This window comes from Ahaetulla prasina, chromosome 3 (assembly GCF_028640845.1).
Source record: "Ahaetulla prasina isolate Xishuangbanna chromosome 3, ASM2864084v1, whole genome shotgun sequence".
In the NCBI taxonomy this organism is placed as follows: Eukaryota; Metazoa; Chordata; class Lepidosauria; order Squamata; family Colubridae; genus Ahaetulla; species Ahaetulla prasina.
Window position 1 is genome coordinate 21,866,994 of NC_080541.1, and position 18,636 is coordinate 21,885,629.

The following is an 18,636-nucleotide window of genomic DNA, read 5'->3' on the forward strand; positions in this document are numbered from 1 at the left end:
TTATTTACTTCAATATGACTAAATTAGTTAAATTTTAGCTTCACTTTGAATTAGGGAGGCTCCAGTATAACTCACATTAATTTAAACTTACTTACTTATTTTACCCTGGCATTCCACCCCCACCCAAATCCCACCAGAATTTCAATTAGAAGTTTAGGATATAACTGGAAGGATAATTTGTTTCAATTTTTTTTTCATTAGTGATGTGACAAACACCCTGACTTGATTTAAATTATGAAACAAATCTTTGCATCTCTGGGGAAATTGTGAATTGCTTGGCTAGTAATTTTTTTTGCTAATGTAGGAATTTAATGTCACCTACGCCAATTGCAAATCCATCTGTTTAACTGCAGTTTGGTTTGGTTTGGAGTCTGTCTGTCTGTCTGTCTGTCTCTCTCTCTCTCTCTCTCTCTCTCTCCTTCTCTGTATCTTTCTTTCTCTCTCTCTTTTGGCTTCTCTGAGAGTCAAGCAATCATCTGGGAATCCTGGATAAGTCTGGACAGAGAGAAATTGCTCCACATCTAAAATGCATGGCTTAGAGCTTATTGTCTACTATAAATGAATAATAATCTAAAAATCAGAAAATGTGAAATGTGTTTAAAATGGTGGGTGAAGGCAGCCTGAATGTTGAAATAATGAGCATTCGGCGGAGGAAGAGAGCCAGTGTTGCATGTTCTGGTTGAACATTATTACTGTTTAATTGAATGAACAATGAATTGAAACATGAGTTGAATGAACATTATAAATGTTCCTATTTACAAGGAACGATTGATGTATGCTCTTTGGTGGTTTTTGTTTGTTTGCAATTAAGTAAGATGCTAAGGAATCCTTTGATGAATCCCCCTCCCCTCTTTCTTTATAGGTAGTCCTCAATTTATGGTCATAATTAGCAAGAATTTTTGTGGCTAAGCAAGGCAGTTGTCAAATGAGTGGTGCTTGATTTTTCCTCTTCTTTGCCATGTTGTTAAATGAATCACATGGTCGTTAAGTGAGTTTGGATTACCCAGACTGCCTTTGCTTGTCAGAAGCTGGCTAGGTCACAAATGTTGAGCACATGGCCCTGGGATGTTACAACCATCATAAATATTTGACAGTTGCCAAGATGATATTAGGTGGCTGAAACGTTTGAAGAACAATTGCTGGAATTGGGTATGTCTAGTTTAATGAAAAGGAGGACTAGGGGTGACATGATAGCAGTCTTCCAATATCTAAAGGGCTGTCACCAAGAAGAGGGTCTCAACTTATTCTCCAAAGCACAAGGCAGAACAAGAGGAATGGATGGAAATCAATCAAACCTAGAACTAAGGAGAAATTTCCTGACAATTAAAACAATTAAATAGTGGAACAGCTTGTCTTCAGAAGTTGGAGGTACTCCATCACAGGTTTTTTTTTTGTTTTTTTTATAAAAATAATTTTTTAAATATTTTATTATGATACAATATGACAAACACATAACACACAACATATAAATATGTCCTCTTTCTAACCAATGTTTAAAATTGGTTTTTTTTTAAAGAGATTGGACAACCAATTGTCTGAAATGGTATAGTGCCATGATGGTGAACCTATGGCACGTGTGCCACAGGTGGCCTGTGTAGGCCTGCCTCTCTGCCGGCACGCAAGCCTTTGCCCCAGCTGAGCTCTGCACCAGCGCCTCCCACTGGCCACCTGATTTTAGGGTCTCTTCAGTGCTGTTGTTTAATCTAGGGGTCTCCAACCTTGGCAACTTTAAGCCTGGAGGACTTCAACTCCCAGAATTCCCCAGCCAGCAAAGCTGGCTGGGGAATTCTGGGAGTTGAAGTCCGCCAGGCTTAAAGTTGCCAAGGTTGGAGACCCCTAGATTAAACAAAATGCAGTTAAAACACTATACAAGCCATCGAGAATATAACTATGTACATCCAACAGGAACAGGAAGTGTCTCACGGGGCAGATAGAAGTAAATCCTAGAGAGGCAGAAAATGCATCACTGAATAATGGAGATGAATGCTAGAGAAGAATAAAGCTGCATACAAGGCAGACATAACACCTGTAACAGAATAGGCATGAATGGCGGGTGGGGGGGGGAAGAGCACAGGGCCGGGTGCGGTGCGCCCCCTTGTGCCCCATTTTTGGTCCCAGGAGGCTTCAAGGAAGCCTGCTAGTCCCAAAATGGGGCGTGGGGATGGCAGCATGTCCATGCATGGGGGAGAGGTATTGTGTGCGCATTGTATTATGGGTGTGGGCATGTGCATGCGCGCTGTCATGCACGCGTTTTTGGCATGCAAGGACAAAAAGGTTAACCATCACTGGTATAGGGTCTTCTACTTCAGCAGAGGGTTGGACTAGAAGACTTTCAAGGTCCCTTCCAAGTCCAACTCTGTTATTCTGCTGTGGTCTTAGAAGCCAGGATGAAAGCACTTGTCATCCCCATCTTCAAAAAAAAAAAAAAAAGGGAAAAGAGCAGGACCCAGATACCTGCAGACTTTTCAGTTATTGAGCTGTGCTTTTGGGTAGATTATTGGTCATTATTATCTAGAGTGCTGAAAGCATGAGATGTGACCGCTGACAAAATGGTTGTTTCCAAAGGATTCGGCTGTTCGTAAAATGGCTGTCATGGCAAACTGGCAAGGATGAAATAGTTTCAGAGTTTTAAAAAGATAGGCTGAACTCCTAAAGGTTTCTTTTTTTAAAGTCTAAATTATAACTTCCTTAGGAGATTTGGGCTGACAGTTTGACCTCTATTTCCTTACAGAATTTAAGTGACAGATTTATCTCAAAAGCCATTATGGGAACAGATAGGATTTGACCCCGTTGATAGCATGGAAGACACTTAGTTCCTGTTTCAAGTATAGTGCAATAGGTTTTCTTAGCTTAAAAACTGCAAGTGAAAAGGAATGGAATTTTATTTCAATTTTCGCAAGAAATTGACATTCTGTAGTTATATAATTCACATCATTTGTATGTCACGATATAGGTGGTACCAACTAACCCCTCCTGCCATATCCTTGGGTACTTGAATATTGCTGATAATTAAATATTATATTTCAAGAAATCAGTGGTTTGAGTTTTAAAGTATGTTGAATTGTATCCTATAAATTTACGATTAATTTAATTCAATCTAACATTTTCCACATTCATTGGACTCCAAAAGAAATTTAGTGAAGGGTCTTAGCTTTGGTATGTTAGAAGTGTAATAATATAGAGGAGTAACAAGAAGTTATGTGTTTTGGGGGTTATTTTACAGTTGCACAATTTTGTTTTAATATGAGGCTCTGATGCAGGCTTCACATCTTCCAGGAAATTGAAATCATATCCATATGTCTTTAGTATTGATTTCTTAAGATTTGGTCAGTAAAGATAATAAATCATCCAAAGAAATCCTCTGTATCAGGAAGAGTCCATCTCATCCTGAATTTAGTAAGATCAATACATGAAAGGAAAAGTCAGAGAAAGTTTAATTTACTCATTATTTGTGGTAAACTTAATCAAAAAATCATTTTCTTCTTTACTTCCTCTTTTACTATTTTGGGTATCAAGGAATATAGAGTTCTGGTTCTTGATGCTATGCAATTGTAGTGTGTCATGGTTGTCTTATCTTCCTCTGGATCTGCCTCATGTTCTTTGGCTGTCTTCTCTTTTTGTAGATGTTATATCCGTGAAGGCGAACCTATGGCACGTGTGCCAGAGGAGGCACGCAAGCCCCTCTCTGTGGGCCCGCAAGCTGTCACCCCATTTCAGCTCTGCCACGCATGCGCACACGCAGCCCAATGGCCAGCTGGTCTTTGGGTCTCTGCCGTGCATGCGTGGGAAGCAGGGCACGTGCAGGGGCATGTGGGGGGCTAGGCACACATGCATGGGGGGCAGGGGACATGCATGGAGGCCGTGTGTGCATTTCATTTTGGGGGTTCGGGCATGCGCGCATTCACACGCATGCACGGTTTGGCCACTCAGTCCAGAAAAGATTAGTCATCACTATACCTATACCTTCAATTGTGTTGTAAATGTTGTACCTTGATGAACGTATCTTTTCTTTTATGTACACTGAGAGCATATGCACCAAGACAAATTCCTTGTGTGTCCAATCAAACTTGGCCAATAAAATTCTATTCTATTCTATTCTATTCAAAATAGTGAGTACTTTATTTATTAATTTAGAATTTATTAATCCCCCAATTCCAACAGACTCTGGATCATGGAAAAGGATCATGCAAGTATTGAAAAGCATTAAAAAGATACATAATCAGTGCTTAGATGTTTTCTCCTCTTTAACATGGTTGATCAGGAAATTATTTACTTATTTAGCATCAGCCTTTATATAGTTAAATGGATTTTCCTACCAGCTTACAGATGTCTGATACTTTCACCAATACATTAGTAGCTTGTCAGTGTCTACACAATTTTTCCCCCTTATGTAAAGAAGAATGACACAAATATGAACTTTTGTTCTTTATGCTCTACAGGAAGGGGGAAAAAAGAGAACCTTTTAGGTCTTAAGAAATCAAGGATGGAGCTGTCCAAGTAGGAAATGTTAGAAGTATTCAATAACTTTCTTTTTTTTTTTTCATTCATAAGCCAACCTGGGAATTAGTCTCTCCTTCCTAAGATTCTTGACATTTCCTTTCCCATTTTAATATTTATTTATTGAAGAATTTATAAAGCCACCCAAGTTGCAAAAATGCCACTCCAGATGGCTTTCAATAGCAAAATCAAAATTACAGCATTCCTCAAAACAATGAAAATCAGAGAAATATACCAAACACATAGTTGAAGCACTCCAAGGGCGTATTTCACATCCCAAAGTATATACATTTGGCATCCTAGCCCAAAGCTTTCCTGAAGACCAGCAGGATTGGGGCAACTTCTGCCATTAATTTATTTTGTCATGATATCTGTTTATCATGCTTTCAAGGTAATACAGAGTTATGGATTTGAAGGACAAAATGGGATTTTGGGTGCATGAAGGAATCACGATAATTAAGCACCTTTTCCTAATTTTTTTTCTACTCTATAGATAATGCCCAATTCTGGGAAAAGTTTCATCTAGAATCTTTGGTATTCTTTGAATTCGATTGTTTGTTTTCAAATATTTCACGACCTAACCAGATAACATTATCAGTGCTAGTGAATGTGGAACTTGGTTGTTTGCTTGTAGATATTTCATTACCCAACTAGATAATATCATCAGTGATAACTCACATGGATGATGTTACCTACTTTGGTAATTTATTTATTTTTTATTCTTTTATTTTGTCACAACATATATAAGCACATACAATGAAAGAAAACAATAGGACAGGAACGGTAGGCACTTTTGTGCGCTTATGCATGCCCCGTATAGTCCTTTTAGGAATGAGGTTAGGTCAATGATAGACAGTTTTTGGTTAAAGATTTTGGGAGTTTGAGAAGAGATCACAGAGTCAGGTATTATGTTCCAAGCATTAACAACTCTGTTACAAAAGTCATATTTCTGCAATCAAGATTGAAGCGGTTAACATTAAGTTTGAATCTATTGTTTGCTCTTGTATTATTGTGATTGAAGCTGAAGTAGTCTTTAACAGGAAGGACATTGCAGTAGATGATTCTGTGTGTTAAACACAGGTCATGTCTGAGTCGGCGGAGTTTTCTAATCCCAGGATTTCAAGTCTGGAGGTATAAGGTATTTTGTTGTTTACAGAGGGGTGCAGGACTCTTCTTGTAAAATATTTCTGGACTCGTTCAATTGTATTAATGTCAGAGATGTGGTATGGGTTCCAGACAGGTGAGCTGTATTCAAGAATGGGTCTTGCAAATGTTATGTATGCTTTGGTTAGTAGTGTAATGTTTTTGGAAAAGAAGCTACGCAAAATTAGGTTTACAACTCTTAGAGCTTTTTTTGCAATGTAGTTGCAATGGGCTTTGGCACTTAGATCATTTGATATGAAAACTCCAAAGTCTTTTACAGGGTGGGGATCATCAGTAAGGTAATGTCCATCAAGCTTGTACTTAGTGTTTGGGTTCTTCAAGCAAACACCCAGCTCAAAGAACACCAAGGACTCCACAGTTTGACCCTGAGCTACAGATAGTCTCTTCTATTAAAAGATTCATTTGGTTTTCAAATCAAGGATAAATGATTTTCCTTTTCTCTTTCTTTATCCTCTGAAGGAGAAAGCTGTCAACAAGACAAGCCAGGAACTGGTAGTGTTTGTCTCAGTGGTGAAATGCACTTACCTTGGCTACCGGTTCGGAAATGTGAGCATGCGTACCTCTTCTGCATATGCGCAGAGCCTTCTGCGCATGTGCAGAGGGTAAAAAATGGGTCGTAATGACGTCCTGGTGAGTGGGCGGAGCCTCTCACCACCGGTGTTATTGGTTCGTGCGAGGTAGATAGGTCCAGCTGGATTTTATCGCTGGTTTGTCTCCCAATAGATGTTGGGGTAATTGAAGACTCCCCATCATCATTATTTCATCTATTTTTGAAAGATCTGCAACTTGGTTTTAGAAAGCCTAGTCTTTGTATTTTCCTTGGCTTGATGAGCAAAGTAAAGAACAACAGCAGTATCATTTTATTTGTTGGATTTGGGTGCGGATCTTTTCTTGTTATATGTTCCTACTTTTAGCTGACAATGTTAGAAGTGAGTAAATATTGGATTAAGGTGGTCTCAGTAGAAATTGGACCAACAAATGCTGGCTATTTTTCTCCTTTCATTCTGTATCTTTGCCAGGCAGAGAGCTTCAGCCAGATTACTAGCACAAAAATAGTCTACGAAAACCTATTTGCTGCAAATGGAGGAAAGTGGTTCATTAATTATGTGTAGAGAGTAAGGAAGATGATCTTGATAGATAGGCCAGATTCATTACCAAAGCAGCAAGGAGAAAAGCATGGCTTAAATCCAAAACAAGAAGACGTGTAAAAGATTCAAGCAGGCACCTCCCTAATACACACAAGTATGAGGGGAAGTGGGAAGTAATGCACAATCAGACTTGCAAGATTCTGTTATTATAGGCAAGTAGTTCTAGCCTTTGAGGGAGTTAATCTCTTAGTCTGGCCTACACAATGGGGCTGTCATCACAGGAGTGGCTTTAATAAAACACATGATGTTGTCTTCCATAAAAAAGAAAGTTAGTATGAATATTTAGACTAGGCGTTTCCAACCCACATGCAGCCTTGGACAGCTAGTAATGCGGTCCCACAAGATATAATAAAAAAATATTTAAAAAAATAATAAAGGAAGTTTGTTAGTTGTATACATTAACTATATTATATATTTTATAAATGGCCCAAAACAATTACTCTTCACTTAATGTGACAGGCAAGCCAAAATATTGAACACCCAAGATGCTCAGCCTGAAACACTCTGATTCTCAGGCTGATGGGTGTGAGAGGGTAACAGCCAGTCCTTGCAACTACTGGTTTGGCAAACCAGATGTAAAATTAGCATCCGGTTTTCCCGAACTGGTCCGAATTGGCTGAATCCCACCCCTGCTCCCCTCCACCCAAATGGGCAGGTGGAAAGCAGAAAACAGGGAGGGGACTCTGCCTTCAATCCAGGAGCCACGTCCAGTATGGAATTCCCCTATTTGGTCCAATCAAGCCAATCAGCAAAGCCAGATCTTCAAGCTCTTGCAGAAAGATAAGAGGGTCTGCTAGTTAGGATTTCCTGATCCTGAATCTGAAATGTGTATTTCTGTGCTATATCTATGTGCAATAATTACTTGGGAAGGGTTTTTTTTTTGGTTGGTTTAAAATATTTCTTCTTTCCAAGGCAGTTATTCAAGATAACTGTCTTAAAGATTAAAATTGGTAGATATGCAATCACTATAAGTGAAAAATATACTCTGTCAAAACCTTAGCAGCAGACCCTGACCAGGGAAAGAAACCTTACACAGGGTTTCATTAATCAGGTTTAGCATCAAGAAAGAAATAGTTACGATATAGGATATTGGAAAGTGAATAAGCAAAATTCCACCCTGATTCATGAAGAAATGCGTTAAGGTGTGTCTCAGAATTGCTTGAACTTCTTTTTCCCTGAATGCAAAACTAAAGAAGAGTTGCTGGAACAGAGTATGTCTAGTTTAATGAAAAGAAGGACTAGGGGAGACATGATAGCTGTGTTCCAATATCTCAGGGGCTGCCACAAAGAAGAAGGAGTTCCTTATTGATATGGGTAATTTGTTCATTTTAGCTTTGGATGTTACTAATGGTACATATAGATTAATGACTCTTTGTACTTCGAGTAGAAAAGTGTTATAATAGTCTTCAGCAGTGTTGCAGTCATTGAATAGGATTTGCCAATGTAGAGATGAAAGGTAGCAGCTATGAGATCATAATTTGCTTTTTTAAAGTTGTTATTTAGGAGTCCTATTATGAAGAACGGTTGCAGGAACTGGGTATGTCTAGTTTAATGAAAAGAAGGACTAGGATAGACATGATAACAGTGTTCCAATATCTCAGGAGCTGCCACAAAGAAGAGGGAGTCAAACTATTCTCCAAGGCACCTGAGGGCAGGACAAGAAGCAATGGGTGGAAACCGATCAAGGAGCGAATCAACCTAGAACTAAGGAGAAATTTCCTGACAGAACAATTAATCAGTGGAACAACTTGCATCCAGAAGTTCTAAATGCTCCAACATTGGAAGTTTTTTTAAAAAAGATTGGATAATCATTTGTCTGAAATGGTATAGGGCCATGATGGCAAACCTATGGCATGCGTGCCAGAGGTGGCACACAGTGCCCTCTCTGTGGGTACATGAGCCACACCCCAGTTCAGCTCCACCATCCATGCGTGTGCCTCCCACCAGCCAACTTGTCTTCAGGTCTCTGCCGTGCATGTGTGGGGGGGCTGAGGCAAGGTGTGTGTGCGGGGCTGTGCACACCCATGTGTACATGAGGGCACATGTGGGCCATGCATGCATGCATGTGGGGGTGAGGCGCATGTGTGTGGGGTGCGCATTCAGGGAGGAGCAAATGTGAGGGCACATGCATATGGGTTGGGGCGCATATGTGAGGGTCGCACACACATTGCATTTTGGGGGGGGGTCGGGCACGCGTGCATGCTTTGGGCACTCAGTCCAGAAAAGATTAGCCATCACTGTATAGGGTTTCCTGCCTAAGCAGGGGGTTGGACTAGAAGACCTCCAAGGTCCCTTCCAACTCTGTTATTCTATTCTAAAGATCTAATTCCATTTTGTCCATAGTAAAGCTGGCACTGGAGCATCCATCTCCTTTTTTATTAGCCATGTTTTGAAATATCCTCTTTTGTTTCCCAGCCCCAGTAACATTCTCTGCCTGGTCTCAATGAGATGGCAGTCTTTGGAAGCTTTGCTTGGTTAGCCATGGATAAAATAACTTCCCTCTTGCCTGCCACTCAGAAATGCACCGACTCGAAGTTGGCAGCAAAGTAATCTCCAAAGTAATTGGCGTTCTTAGGAAAACGGTGTTAGGGTAGGCAACTAAAAGCTCTTCAGGTATTTTGAATCTCAATTTCCATAATCCCTGAATGCTGCTCCCTAATCAGAGAAACCCAAAACACCAAGAGAACGTTAGGTGATGCACCCCTCACAGTATTTCAGCCACAGCACGTGATCAGTGTGCAAGGGAAACGTGTTCTTGTGCCTATTTCCTTTTCAGCAGGAAATAAATTACTATTTTTGCCAACGCATTCGTGCGAGAAATTTCTTGAGTGCTCCATAATACAGTTAATCCTCAATTTATGATCTCAGCTGAGCCCAAAATTTCTGTGGCTGAGCAAGAGAGTTAAGTGAATTTTGCCCGATTTTATGACTTTTGTTGCCACAGTGGTTAAGTGAACCGCTGCAGTTGTTAAGTTAGTAACACGGTTGTTAAGTGGATCTCCCTTCCCTGTTGACTTTGCTTGTCAGAAGGTCACAAAAGGTGATCCCACGGCCCTTGTAAATATGTGCCAGTTGCCAAACATCCAAATTTTGACCAAAGGGATGCTGCAACCGTCATAAATGTGAAAAAATGGTCATACGTCACTCTTTTCAGTGCCGTGTAACTTTGAAAAGTCACCAACCAAAGGTTATAAGTTGAGGATTACCTTTATATTCTTACATGAAAGATAATAACAGTCATAGGAATAGGAGTAGTGTAGTCAATACCTTCTTTTGGCTAAGGGGAACAGCGGGTCCAAAAACGGAGAGGGGTGGCAGCAGCATTCCTTTTGGGGTCCCCAGAGTCTCCCAGAATAGATAGGCCCCCAAATTTAGATCACATCTTTTGTCTTTCTTTGTGCTTAGCTCACCCATTTCACTTTTTAAATTGCTAGAACCAATCAAAATGGACTTTGTAGGAATACACATCTTGTCAGGCTACATCAAATCCAGGGCATCCTTGATAAACTTTGTGGAACCATAGGGTACAATCATTCGGCCCACAAAATTGCAAACTCAAATAGCTCCTGGCAGGGGTGGGCTTCAAAAATTTTCACAAGGGGTTCTCTGCCTGGTTGCTGGGTGGGAGTGGCCATGTGGGCATGGCCAAGTCAGCCTCCTGCACCATGGTATGGGGGGGGTGTTTTTGTCCTCCCCGGGCTCTGGAGGCTTTTCTCGAGCCTCTGGGAGGGCAAAAACGGCCTCCCCAGGGTCCGGAGGCCCTCTGGAGGCCGGAAACGGGCCTTTCCGAACTTCTGATAGACCTGTTTTTCGCCCTCCCCAAGTTTCCATGCATGTCCTGCAATTACTTCACATCCAAAATGGGCTGCATGGGGACTCCTGGGAGGAGCAGGGTGGGGTAGGCGGGGCCATCCAGGAGTGGGATTTGGGGAATTCTCCGAACTGCACAGATTCTTAGCTACAGGTTCTCCCGAACCCCTGCGAACCCCCAGCAGCCCACCTCTGGCTCCTGGTTGATATCACTTCCCACACATCACAGTGCCATTCCTCTGTGAGGAATGCTGGAGGTATGCAAGATAGAACATGGCACAACAACTAAAAACAGCCTTTCCTTTTCTTCTATCTTCTAAACTTGCTCTGATTCCTTTTCCCAGCTATCCACTGCAGCCTCAGTCCAAATGGTATCGATCTCTCTGTGTGTACTGAAGGAATTAGCCTGCAACTTGAAGATGAGAGAGTGGAACCAACCTCACTTAAGAAAGAAACCTCTAAGTTGCCTGAGTTGAAAGAAACTCTCCAGAGACAGTCCCTGGAATCAGAAGCATCTAAGGTGGGTAATACCATGCTTCTTTCTTTATTCTCTGCCTTCTTTCCCTCCCCAATATTTGTAAGCTGTGACAAACTCTGGTCTGTATGCAAGAGGAAAAAATAAACCCCAACAAGGTTGAAACTCACAATATGTAATCAAAATAATGGATGCTCACCCACAGTCACCACAAATCAGAGGTATGCCTGACCTGAATGGCCTTCAAAGCACTGCAAAATGCATGGAGGGTCAGTGCTAAAAGAAAAAGCATGTTCCAGAATATGGGTGCTACTCCCAAAAAATCTCCACCCAGCTGATAGCTGAAGGTACCTCCTGTGGCAGTGGGAACTTCAAGCAGGCTCTCTGGATCAGAGGTGGGGAACGATAGCCGCTTTATGACTTGCGGACTTCAACTTCCAGAATTTATTTATATATGTGTGTGTGTGTGTATGTGTGTGTGTGTGTGCATGTGCATGTGTGTATGTTCCAGCATAACTCTGGAACACCTTGAGCAATTTTAACCAAACTTGGTACACAAATTATTTACTCTCTGGAAAAAAATACTGTGGGGGTAAGACATCCCTAACACCCCTTGGGATATGTGTTATGTTAAGATACAGCCTGTTGTGCCTTAAAATGGCTTCTACAGTACTGCCTTAAAATCGCTTATACTGTACAGCACAGTGAAGTTGCCATGGTAACTGCTTCACAGTACTCTACAAGGGGGCTCCCTATGGTAAAGTGGAAAATCCAACATTAGAAATTATGTTTGGTCCGGACATTTTCAACAAGGCTTTGATTATTCTTGAGGATAAATGTATGGTCATGATCAATAAAACATTACTGCAACTCAGCCTGCCTGCACCACTACGAGACCGACACCACATACTTCACACAGATTACATACGAGAAAAGAACTACAACGTTGAACAGCGTAGTGCATATATCGCGGACAAGAAGCCACTTCTAAATCAAGATCAGATAAATGCATACCAAATGCATACCAAATGATCATGGATCAGCTAGCAAAACAATAAGTTGGAATCATTTTACTTGATGCTTGATGCTTCATTTTTAACTAATTTAATTTCCGCCAAAATCAGGGCTCAGGGTGAAGTTGCTCTTCCTGTCTAATACAGGACTGGGATAAATTAATACCCGGCAACACGAGGTTATCAGTTAGTAGCTAATAATTAACATTTCAGAGATTGGTTCAAGTCTAGTGAGGAACACACACACCTTCCTTATTCATTCCAGTAGTCTGTAAGGAAAAAATCCTGAATGGTTAGAATTCTAGAGACAAATTGGTTAGATCTGTTCAGTTGCAAGATGACCATAGGTCAGTTCAGTGAGCGTGCTTTAAATCCCAAAAGGTTCAATCCTCATTTTCTCCAGTCAAAAATAACAAAGAAATGGGAGCTCTGGCTAAATCCGAATTAATTTATTTGTTAAAAAATTCTATGTACAACCCAAATCATTGGTTCTGCTCAAGCATAGAATATTTGAAATCAGAACCTTCCTGCGTCTGTTTTGTAGAATATAATTGTCCTTTTACTTTTTATGCATTGTATAGTTTAAAAATGATTAATGTTATATCTTTAAATAGCTTAGAAAAAGTGAGAATTTAAAAAGAGAAAGAAAAAAAATTCTATTAATGTTTTTATAATCACAAATTAGGATGGCAGTATTGCAAACATGTTTTTTTTTAGCTTTTTCATCCAAAGGTGAATATAACGTTGAAAAAGAACCACTTCAACTCACATTAAAATAAGTGTTATATACGGAAACAAATTAATTGTCAGGCATGTAAGACCCAGTCCACATGTGAAGCTTCAATTAACTTGATTTATTGCTAAAAGCAGGAAATCTTCTCAACTAGCAAACTGCACCTGCTAAGTTAGATATGGGTTAATGACACTCAGAGGGGTTGAATTTAGTTCTTTTATGGCTATGTTAAGGATTCTAGGCTAATCTCCCTTTTCACTCTGCCCCCAGGTTTTGCCATCTCATCCCTCCTAATTATATAGCTGCCCATTTACCAAATGGAACTCTGGGCAGTGATATCTCGGAAACTGGCTGCCAAATGAAGCAGTTGGATTGGCACATGACACTGTCTTGTGTCTTATTTAATTAGTTGATTGAACAGACTGCAATAGTCTATGTTTGCGCAAAACACCCAAGCCATAAATTCCTCATACTTCAATCCCTTAGAATTAAGGAATGGAGCCATAGATGCTATGCATCATCTCTTATGTCTGGGTGAAAATCTTCGGTCTGAATTGAGATGGGCAGTGTAGAAAAAAAAATCAGTTCTTCAGGCTAGATTTTGGCATCAATTTTTCCATTTAGCCCCAGCCACTAGGACAAATCAACCCAATAGGGCCGTGGCAGGGAGGATGAGGAGGGTTAAATGGGATTAAAATCACCCATTTCAGTTTTTAATTCCCTCGATCCGATTTCCCCACCCCCCCATACCAAACAATTCAGCAAACAAAAGTTTATTTTAGTTCTATTCCTTTTCATAAACATTCTGTCAAATCCTGAAGCCATAGGGTTTACCATACTAGGAGAGGGAAGGAGCCCCTACACTGGTGATGGGGTTTGTAGAGATCCTGAGGCTGCAGTGGCGTGCTGACGAATGCTAAGGACCAGCTGGTTAGCGAAGAGTGAGCCATGGATCAGCTGTGCAGTGGGGAGGTGGGGTGGTGCAAGGCAAGTGGCCTGCCAGGCCTCGGAGCTCCAGAGAGAGGTCCATCCAGTTAGATTCCATGTGAGTGGCGCCTTAATGCTGGTTTAGGTCTGGAACTCAGACCCTTGAGATGCTCTGGGGCTGCAGAAAATTGGTAAAAGGCAGTGGTGGGATTCAAGTAATTTAACAACCGGTTCTCTGCCCTAATGATTTCTTCCAACAACCAGTTTGCCAAACTGCTCAGAAAGTTAACAACCGGTTTTCCCAAAGTGGTGCGGACTGGCTGAATCCCACCAATGGTAAAAGGTAAAGGTTCCCCCACTCATGCATGCTAGTCGTTTCCAGCTCTAGAGGACAGTGCTCATCTCCGTTTCTAAGCCAAAGAGCCAGCGCTGTCCGAAGATGTCTCCGTGGTCATGTGGCCGGCACGACTTAACGCTGAAGGCGCATGGAGCGCTGTTACCTTCCCACCAAAGTGGTCCTTACTGTATTTTTCTACTTGCATTTTTTACGTGCTTTCGAACTGCTAGGTTGGCAGAAGCTGGGACAAGTAACGGGAGCTAGGGATTCGAACCGCTGAACTGCCAACCTTCTGATTGACAAGCTCAGCATCTTAGCCACTGAGCCACCACATCCCTTAGAAAATGGTTAGTAGCCTGTAAATTCTGCACCTCATCTGTGAAGGAGGGTTATGCAGTGCTCCAGATTCAGAGGCAAAAATTCGGCTTGGGAGCAGACAGAGCTGCTCATTTAATGCTTGTTGGCAACTCCTTAAACAATTTTTTTCTTTCCCTGGGTCCCTGTTGTGGCCGCAGACCTCAGTTGAATGACCTCAAGACAAGGCATAGCTGCTCTGAGCAGCTACTGGCAGATGTTAAGGTCTATCACTATGTGCTCCAAAACACCTTTTCTCTTTGAATGTGGAGGACAGAACAGCACAATGATAAACCAAAGCTAAAAAAAAAGCCCCACAGCATCTGGGGTCAGGCAGCTTATTAAGCCCAGGTTGAATTATTCAGATGATAGCTTAGCACACCAAGTGAATGCAGCTGCGGCGACTGGGCAAATAATCCTATCTGATTTAAGCCTACTGTATTCATTGCTGGCAATAACTGCAGCTGCTATGAGCATGGTTCCTTAGCCGCCATTCTGCTGGAAGCTCGATATTCACAAAATGTCTCATCATGAAAAGCCAACCTTGTAGAAGAGAATACTTTCTTTTTAAAAAAAAATCATTTAAAAGTGACTACCATGTAATGCCACGGCTCAGGGCTAAGGGGTGGCTCAGGGGCTAAGACGCTGAGCTTGTCGATTGAAAGGTTGGTTCGAATCCCTAGTGCTACCGTGTAACTGGGTGAGCTCCCGTTACTTGTCCCAGATTCTGCCAACCTAGCAGTTCAAAAGCATGTAAAAAATGCAAGTAGAAAAAATAGGGACCACCTTTGGTGGGAAGGTACCAGCGTTCCATGCGCCTTTGTTGTTGAGTCATGCCGGCCACATGACCACCAAGATGTCTTCGGACAGCGCTGGCTCTTTGTCTTTGAAACTGAGATGAGCACTGCCCCCTAGAGTCAGGAACGACTAGCATGTATATGCGAGGGGAACCTTTACCTTTACTTTTTACCGTGTAATGCCAGGAGGTCTTACAGTAGCCCTTTTTGTGGATTGCCAGTTGCAAAAGATTTCAAATGTTGGTTGTCAATTGTCTACTTCAAGGGTTTCCCAATGTGGCAACATTAAGACTTGTGGACTTCAACTCCCAGAATTCCTTAGGGAGTCATGCTGGCTGAGGAATTATGGGAGTCAAAGTCCACAGATCTTAAAAATGTCAAGTTTGGAGACCCCTGGTCTACTTCAAAGATGCTTTTCCTCAAACAGAGGTAGTCTTCAACTTATTAACACAATTGTGCCCACAATTAAGTGAAGCATTGAATTTTCCCCTATTTTACGACCTTTCCTGTATCAATTGTTAAGTGAATCACTACAGTTGATAAGTTAATCACCCAGTGGTTAAAGTGAATCTTGCTTCTCCATTGACTTGGCTTGTCAGAAGTTTGCAAAAGGGAATCACATGATCTTGGGACATAGCAACGATCATAAAGTATGAACCAGTTGCGAAGAATAGAATAGAATAAAATAGAATAGAATAGAATAAAATAGAATAGAATAGAATAGAATAGAATAGAATAGAATAGAATAGAATAGAATAGAATAGAATTTTTATTGGCCAAGTGTGACTGGACACATAAGGAATTTGTCTTGGAACATACGCTCTCAGTGTACATAAAAGAAAAGATCATCAAGAATTCTAAGGTAAAACACTTAATGATAGTCATAGGGTACAAATAAGCAATCAGGAAACAATATCAATAAAAATCGTATGGATACAAGCAACAAAGTTACAGTCATACAGTCATCAGTGGAAGGAGATGGATGATGGGAACGATGAGAAGATTAATAATAGTGCAGACTTAGTAAATAGTTTGACAGTGATGAGGGAATTATTTGTTTAGCAGAGTGATGGCGTTTGGGAAAAAACTGTTCTTGTGTCTAGTTGTGGTGTGCAGTGCTGTGTAGCGTCGTTTTGAGGGTAGGAGTTGAAACAGTTTATATCCAGGATCTGAGGGGTCTGTAGAGATTTTCACAGCCCTCTTTTTGATTCGTGCAGTATACAGGTCCTCAATGGAAGGCAGGTTGGTAGCCATTGTTTTTTCTGCAGTTCTAATTATCCTCTGAAGTCTGTGTGTCTTGTTGGGTTACAGAACTGAACCAGACAGGTATAGAGGTGCAGATGACAGACTCAATAATTCCACTGTAGAACTGGATCAGCATCTGAATTTTGATCACATGATCATGTGGATGCTGGAAAGGTCGTAATTGTGAAAAATGGTCAGAAATCCTGTTTTTCCAGTGCCATTGTAACTTTGAACGGTCACTAAACGTACTATGGTGAGTCGCGGGCTACCTGTATGTGATTTCTGCTTCGGTTTCCCTTTCTTATGAATTTACTTTCTTTAAGAGAGACAGAGCGTGTCTCCTTAACATACAGGCCTTATTGTGAGAAAAGGCAGTACAGAGTGATGAATATACTTGCATGCTTCAGTCCAGTAATTAAATCTCTTTAAGGGCTTAATGCTATTATTCATTACATGTGAGCAACAGTTAGAAGGTTGTCATTGGGGAGAAAACCATGCCAAAAGATTATTATTCTCTGCTTTTTCTCTTGTAATTGGCTTGACACTGAGCACAGATGGGTTTTTTTTTTACTTAAGAGTCGTAAACATGTTTTACACTGATTTACCGACACCTCAGTTGATTCCTTTGCTAATATCAAGTGTCAGTTAACAAACACTGTCTATATTTATCAACTTGGTTCTCGTCATTCTCCATCTCCTTCCATATGGACAAGAACAGGGGCTGGACTTATAAATGATCTTGTCCAGTGGTGGAATTCTAATTTTTTTTTACTACCAGTTCTGTGGGCGTGGCTTGCTGGGTGTGATGTGGCTTGGGGGGCGTGACTTGGGGGGCGTGGCAGGGAAAGGATACTGCAAAATGTCCATTCCCACTCCACTCCAGGGGAAGGATACTGCAACATCCCCATTTCCTTCCCACTCCTGGGAGAAGGATATTGCAAAATCTCCATTCCCACCCCACTCTGGGGCCAATCAGAGGTGATATTTGCCGGTTCTCCGAACTACTCAAAATTTCTGGTACCAGTTTTCCAGAACCTTTTCAGAACCTGCTGGATTTTAACCCTGATCTTGTCTTTTTTCCCTGTGGAATCCAGGATGTATGGATATTGTCTTGTGAGTTTTGTGAGAAAACTAATGTAATAATATTGTGCAATACTTCTTCCTGTTTCCTTTGTGGAAATGAAATACACACGTTGTCACATTCAGAAGTTCTGTGGAGGAGTGGGGAAAGGTATTCAAGTTAAGTTAAGTTCTGGAAGTAACGAGGCTGGAGACCAGGGTAGTGACAACAGCTCTTTAATATATGGTGAACCCAGCAACAGGCTGGGGGAAAACCTCTCCTTTTATACAGTTCTACTGGCGGCTTCGTCCAATCAGCAACGTGCTGATTTCCCGCCCAAATATTTAAAGGTACATACAAGAATACATAACACTCCTCCCCTCCCAGAAAACACTTTGCCTCTATTTACATTTTATTTACATGTTATTTTTCGACGTAGTCACGCAAATAACCTGGGCGTCTCCTAATTCTTTCAGACCTGCGCGGTTCAGTCCTGGGTGGTGTTTTGAGCTGTTCGGAGGGTCTGTTTTCTCCTCCCAGCTCTTTCTCTAGGCCATCGGGCCCTGGATTATTTGCAGACTCTTTTTCTTGGCCATCCGGCCCTGGATTACTTTTGTAATTTTCCTGCTGTTTCCCTCGGGAACCTGATGGCGTCGCTGGACCTCCGGGACCTCAGCTAAGTCTTGCGCCTCCCCCGGGTCATGGTCAGCTGTGGGTTCAAATAAGGAGTGGTCATAATTTGTTTCCTGTGGCTTGGTTTGTTCAGTTATTCGTCTCCTTATCTGATCTATGTGGCGCCTCCATACTCGGTTGTCTTGTAATTCGACCAAGTATGACTTTGGGCCGGTTGCTTTTATTATTTGCCCTGCGAGCCAACTTGGGCCGTCCCCATAGTTGCGGGCCCACACTCGGTCGCCTATGCCCAATTCCCTTGTTTTTCTATTTCCCCTTGTAACCCTCTGGTGTGTAATGGGGATTCAAGCGGTCAAGTGGGCACGGAGTTTCCGTCCCATCAATAATTCGGCTGGGCTTCTGCCTGTAGCAGTGCTTGGGGTTCTGTGCTGAACGGCCAGAAA

The 18,636-nt window shown here is 41.5% G+C and overlaps 1 protein-coding gene across 4 annotated transcripts in view; it reads left to right on the forward strand.

Annotated features, from left to right (window-relative positions):
* Positions 1-18,636, forward strand: part of SAMD12 (sterile alpha motif domain containing 12) — a 352,834-nt gene that overhangs the window by 21,141 nt on the left and 313,057 nt on the right. For all 4 annotated transcript variants that reach the window (XM_058177158.1, XM_058177160.1, XM_058177161.1 and 1 more), the window contains exon 2: positions 10,964-11,139. In XM_058177158.1, the coding sequence (XP_058033141.1) occupies positions 10,964-11,139 (176 nt within the window). The remainder of the gene's footprint in view (positions 1-10,963; positions 11,140-18,636) is intronic.